Consider the following 6,639-nt stretch of genomic DNA (forward strand, 5'->3'; position numbering starts at 1 on the left):
AAAAGGATTTTAAGTGAATCATACGTCATTTATGATGTTGTATGTTATGTTACGTCATTTATATTTGTTAAATATGTTTTGATTTAATAATTTTTATCAAAAATAGAAATATGTCCATTGTTATAGAACAAATAAAAATGGAAATAGTGTCAATTGTAGTGGAACTAAGGGAATACTAATTTTTATAATATTTAAATATACATTTTAATTTTCTAGTTATATACTATATTAAATTTATTTTAACTTATTAATATTATTAATTACTCCCTCTCCCTTTGTCCGTGATATTAATTAAGTTTCTTTTGGACACGCAGTTTAAGAAATAATGTGTTATGTAATTAATTAATTTAATTAATGGATATAATAAAGTGTTATATTAATATCTTTTATTTGATAAAATGTTAAATTAAAATTTAAAATATTTTTTATTTTAATTTTTAAATATTAATTTTTTTTATTTTGATGTTATTTAAAAATAATAATAATAATTGTATTTATTGAAATCATTACATGCATTTAGATAAAATAAAAAATTAATAACTTAAATATAATTTATACAATAAAAAATGTAATAAAAAACTTATATAAACAATGTTGAGGACTCCCGTTTACGGGATATGTAACTAATGGCTTAGTTTCCCTAACAAGTTTGAGCTTTTAGGTGAGACGGTCATTAGTTTCCGACATGGTATCAGAGCCTAGGGCTAGGTCTCGAGTTCGAGTCCCGCTCGTCCCCATTTGTGGCATATGTATGTGCAAGTTTCGCAGACCCACTTGCACCTGAGGGGGCGTGTTGAGGAACTCCCGTTTGCGGGATATGTAACTAATGGCTTAGTTTCCCTAATAACTTCGAGCTTTTAGGTGAGACGGTCATTAGTTTCCGACAATATATAATTTTTTTTTTAATTTGGTTGTTGTTAAAGATAGTTGGTTATGACATACCAAATTTAATACAACATTGCATACGTACGGTACAAAATTTTTGGTATGATATTTTACCCTACCGAATAAATATTTTGGTATACCGAATTTGCGAAATAAAAATACTGAATTATGAAAATAACATGCATATTCGTAAAAAAAAAAATAGCGAAAAAAATTTCAAAATTTCGATACAATATGACTTTTTTGTATGATAACGATATACAATAAGATATTTTCAGTATATATAGATAATTTAAAAAATTGGAATTTTTGTATATATTGATTATTTGATACAATATCGATATTTTTTTTTTAATAAATTAAAAAAATTGGTACGGTATACTACAATATATTTCGATATTTTCGGTATACTATCTCAAACCATCTCTAACTGAATTGTATACACCGTATTAGAATATAATATTTTACGTCAAATAGCGAAATTAAAGTCATTTTATAATTTTGCATTATAAATAAGTTCTATTTTTTTTTTTAACAAAGAAAAAAAATAATATCAATTAATTTTTCAGCCATAAATTTCCAAATCAAACATCAAATTTTTATTATATACTCCCTCCGTCCCAGATACCATGTCCACGTTGCCGTTTCTATCCGTCCCATATACCATGTCACTTTCATTTTTCGGAAAATGATTACACACTTTAATCTCATTTTAAATTTTATTTTTTTTAATTTTAGTTAAACTAATTAGTTATCTTATTCTTAATTTATAATTATTTATATTATAGATAATTATTTTCACTAATACATTTTTAATTATCTACTAATTAGCATTAAAATTAAATTAAAATTTATTTATATAATATTAAATATTTATTTTATTTTTATTATTTAAAAATTCAACTTCTAAATTTACAATTAACAAATAATAAAACTAAAGATATTAGGAAGTTAATAAAATATAGATAGTTAAGTTTTTTTAATTAGAAGTATTAGTTATTAATTATTACTAGTGGACTAATTTAGTGGGACGGTTAAAAAAAAAAAAGTGGACAAACTTAGTGGGACAGAATAAATATATAAAAAAATAATTAAATAATATTAATTGATTAACCATTATTTAGTTATTTAGTGCAGTATCACTAATCAAATGTATCAATTACTACAACGGAGCGGAGGAAGGAAATGCAAACATAAAAAATTCAATTCGATTATGATATAAAAATTTTGCGAAAAATACAACAATCAAATAAAAGAAAATACAATTAAATAATTATTGCTTCGAATTTTCAGAAGACAATATTGATGTTGATCGTCCTGCGAAATGGCAAGGAGATGAGCCAACGGAGCGTGCTTTGTTTGTTCAGCCATGAACAAGAACAAGGCTTGAATGCGTGACTGCAGTTAGTTGCCGACTCAATCTCCATCGGAGCTCGGGATTCGGCCGTCCGGCCACCGGAATGACCAAACCTGATGGCCGAGCGATCGAGCTTCTCTAATTACCGTTTTCAAGCAGTTCAACTAGTGTGATAAAAAGTCATACGGGAGTGTAGGTTTTGCAGGAACTTCGAGAGCGGAGGACGCCTGGAATTTCCGGTCAATTTCGTGTTTCCTTTGCTCTTTGCTGCTTTCGTGTTTACTTTGGGGATTTACCATTTACTGTTAGAAAAGCGTTTAACTTCTATGGCGTGTGCAGATTAGCTTCATGTGGACTATAATAATTAGAAGAAAAGGTTTAGTCATGGCAGGAAAGTATTCGATTAAATGCAGACCGTAACAGAGACGGATCTTGTGCTTAATCAACGATCGATTTTCCTCGAGGAATCTGACTTTGACTGCAAAAACTAGGTCTGATAAATTTTTGTGTTCTGAATTCATATTTTCTTCCTCAATAATTAAATGCCTCATGCATCAGCATACTACTGTATGGATGGATTCTTCCAAGAATCACACCTGCATAATTGTTGCCTGTACTATTTTCTTGTGCAGATAAAATATGAGTTGATGTCTTGCAGTATCCGTTGGATAAACAATCAGTTTCACCTATTGTTTTTCCACAAGACCTAAATGGCTTTCTTGACTGATCGTTTGGGAGGCTTCCTATTTAAGTCGTGATGGAGTCTCCTTGTTTCTCCAGTCTTTCTTCAACAGTTGCAAGAGATCAAATTCTGGGGGGATTTCAAAATCAAGTGCTGGAGGGTTCATGATTATGTAGAAGAAAAGGTAATTTCCTTTTGAAATGATGTATGGTTGGGGCTTTTAGATCAAGAATTTTACAGTTTGGATTCTGAATCGACTTTTCCCTTTCAATTTTGTAAAAGCATGAATTTGAAAGGAGCTTGAAGTGTGTTCTTGAGATGTTGATCAGAGAAGAGTGAAATTTTTACCTTAAATCGATTGATAGGTGGAAGTCAATATATAAATTAATAGTGTTGCTGTTGTTAACTTGTTAATTGTTATGAAATGAAATAACAGATTCTGTAAATGCTGCTGTTAGAGCTATTCCGGATCGACTTCTTTTCCATTTACACTTACTTAAATTGGTTGGTTGATCATCACTTAAATTGTTTATTTCTCCATAGCTGTAGAACTTCAGCAGTTCAGACTTCAGAGGCATATATACAAACAAAACTATGAAGTGTTTCCAATTCCACAGTGGCGAGCAAAAGAACAACTCCAAGAGTGGATCAAAGACAAGTTCATCTCCTTTCTCATTTACAGCCTACATCCGAAGGAGGCACTCCACGCCGGAGCTTAATACCCGATCAAAATCCACAAAGCTTAGACAATTCCAGAACCTGTCGGCGAAACCAAGTGATAATCTAAATGTGTTTACACTTTCAGAGCTGAGACAAGCAACCAAAAATTTCAGCAACACTGCCAAGATTGGGGAGGGTGGATTTGGATGTGTGTTTAAGGGCATGATCCGATGCGCTGACGATCCATCCAAGAAAATCAATGTGGCAATCAAACAGCTCGGTCAGAAGGGACGACAGGTACATTAAGTAGTTTTCGACTCTGTTTTTCCTTAATTTGCAAACATTGCTATGCTTTGGGACATGGCAGGGCCACAAAGAATGGGTGACAGAAGTTAACCTTCTCAGCATTGTTGATCACCCGAATCTTGTAAAACTCATCGGCTACTGCGCTGAGGACGACGAAAGAGGAATCCAACGCCTCTTGATATACGAGTACATGCCTAATGGAAGCGTGGAAGACCATTTATCCGCCAAGGCTGCATCATCCCTACCATGGGACTCGAGGCTGAAGATAGCCTCAGATGCTGCTCGGGGTCTCGAATACCTACACAAGGGAATGGATTTTCAGGTTGTCTTGCATCAGCATCAATTAATTTACACTGTAAAACACTTCTTTTTCTCTTTTTTATTTTAGGACTTCTCGTTAACTCATAACTAGTTCTTCATTCCAATAGATCATCTTCAGAGATTTCAAATCATCGAATATTCTCTTAGACGAGGAATGGAACGCAAAGCTCTCCGACTTTGGATTGGCGCGGTTGGGCCCTTCCGATGGACGAACACATGTATCCACTGCGGTACGCATGCCAACTAATCGCCCCACTCGAAAACTTATAATTAATCACTGCCATTTCACCTAAAAATTTTATGTTGTTGGAGAAATACATTATCTGTTATATATTATAGTCTTTCAACTCACTCTTATATTTACTTAAATTATCATTTTATTTAAAGGTTTAAGCCTATTAAAAAATATATAATTTGTTATATATTATAGTCTTCCAATTTGCTTTAATATCATGTAAAATGATCATTTCACCTAAAATATTAAGATTATATGAAAATGCATTAGTTATTACATATTACAGCCTTCCAACAATCACTAAAAAGATACATGGTCTCACTCTCATCTACATTTTATTACTTTTGTCCAGGTTGCCGGGACTATGGGATATGCAGCTCCCGAGTATGTTCGAACGGGCCATCTGAAAGCAAAGAGCGACATTTGGAGCTACGGAGTCTTCCTCTACGAACTGATCACCGGCAGGCGCCCAATGGAGCGAAATCTCCCGAAGAATGAGCAGAAACTGTTGGAATGGGTAAAGCCTTATGTATCAGACAGTAAGAAGTTTCAGCACATATTGGATCCGAGGTTGGAAGGGGGGAACCATGTCCTGAAATCAGCCTGCAAACTCTCCCTCGTTGCCAACCGGTGCTTGGCTAAAAACCCAAAATCCCGGCCGGAGATTAGCCAAGTTCGGGAGATGGTTAACCAAGTGTTGGAGGAGTCATCCACATATTCGTCTACCATGCCATCACCATTGCTGGCTGTAGAGGAACCTCAAACTAAAGGTAGAGGTAGATCATCCTATAGCTAATTCCAAAAATACAATAATTACGCCTCTGTGTGTGTGTTTTTTTTCTAACTTTTGATTGTTTTATTTTTAAAAAATGTTATATTTTATTATAGTTGGCACTCTCCTGACTAATTTTACATAAGATAGCATGGGTATTTAAAATATAACAGACAGTATAGACTAAGGGGGTGTATTGCATCAATAATTTTTTAGGATTTTGTTTACTTTTAAAATTTGAGTTTATTCGATTCAGACTTTTAGGTATTCAATTAAATTTAAAATTTTGAGATATTCAACTACCCACTTACTTTTAAAGTCTATGAATTTGATTGGATTTTAATGAACACAAAAATTTGTACATGAAAAAATCTCTAATGATAATGAGAGATTTGATGAATTTTTAAAATTATTATTATTATTATCATTGTTGTTAATAATATATAAGTGATCAAGAATTTGATAATATTTATTTTTATTATTTTAAATATTTAATAAAAAGTAATAATTTAAAAATAAAATATATTAATAAATTATTATCAACTTCTTTTGAAAATACACCAATAAATAATAATATTGGTATTGGTTTTTTGTCAACTCCAGTCCCAAAATTTAAAAATAAAATATATTAATAAATTATTATCAACTTCTTTTGAAAATACGTCTTTTATTATAATATTTGAAAATTATTATTATCATAATACATATGTATTATTTTTTTTTAATTATCGAATACACTGTATTATTGTCCGTAAACTTGACTAAATATATATATTTTTTCGGTTGAACCATTAGTTATATTTATTTACTTTTTACTTTTAATTTTATTTCTTATGCAAAATTGTAAATACAAATTTTAATTTTTGGTGTCATTGTTTTTTGAAATATTTTAAAGGAATACTTTTTAAAATATAAGAAATTATGCATATAATCTATATAATATATATTTCAATAAAACATCATTATAGTATTCCAATAAAAACATAAGCAACAATTCTAAATATCATGACATTTTTGTTCATATATTTGTTGATTATGAAAAAAAAAAGAAGTTAATTTTTATTAAAATATATGAGAAATAATTATATAATTAAGGAAACTTATAAACAATATACTTCGTTCTGTCCCAATTCAAAATACATTTTTTTACTATTTTTGTTAGTCTTATTCAAAAGTATCTATTACCTATTTTAGTAAAAGTAATCGTACACTAATATCAAAATACCATTAATTTTACTTAAAGTACAAATATAATTTACACACTATATTACTTTATACATAACATCAAATGGCAAAATTGTCAAAACTTTTTACACACTTTTACTAACTAATAAAATAATATTATTTATTAATTTATTACAAAATCCCCAAATGGTACATTCATCCGGGACGGAGGAAGTATAGAAACAAATAAGACGACA

The 6,639-nt window shown here is 30.4% G+C and overlaps 1 protein-coding gene across 2 annotated transcripts; it reads left to right on the top strand.

The window, feature by feature from the left end:
• Window positions 1–2,115: 2,115 nt before the first annotated feature.
• LOC127266365 (serine/threonine-protein kinase PCRK1-like) lies at window positions 2,116–5,340 on the top strand. 2 transcript variants are annotated; one of them, XM_051296585.1, is made up of 7 exons: window positions 2,116–2,481; window positions 2,582–2,733; window positions 2,875–3,108; window positions 3,474–3,881; window positions 3,952–4,212; window positions 4,319–4,441; window positions 4,799–5,340. In XM_051296585.1, the coding sequence occupies exons 4-7, from the start codon at window positions 3,519–3,521 to the stop codon at window positions 5,240–5,242; spliced, it is 1,191 nt and encodes a 396-aa protein (XP_051152542.1). In that variant the 5' UTR covers window positions 2,116–2,481; window positions 2,582–2,733; window positions 2,875–3,108; window positions 3,474–3,518; the 3' UTR covers window positions 5,243–5,340. The 2 variants fall into 2 exon arrangements, with proteins under 2 accessions (XP_051152542.1, XP_051152540.1); XM_051296583.1 differs by having other exon boundaries at window positions 2,118–2,481; window positions 3,468–3,881.
• Window positions 5,341–6,639: the final 1,299 nt, after the last annotated feature.

This window comes from Andrographis paniculata, unplaced genomic scaffold, assembly GCF_009805555.1.
Source record: "Andrographis paniculata isolate CXL003 unplaced genomic scaffold, ASM980555v1 Contig75END, whole genome shotgun sequence".
Taxonomy (NCBI): Eukaryota; Viridiplantae; Streptophyta; class Magnoliopsida; order Lamiales; family Acanthaceae; genus Andrographis; species Andrographis paniculata.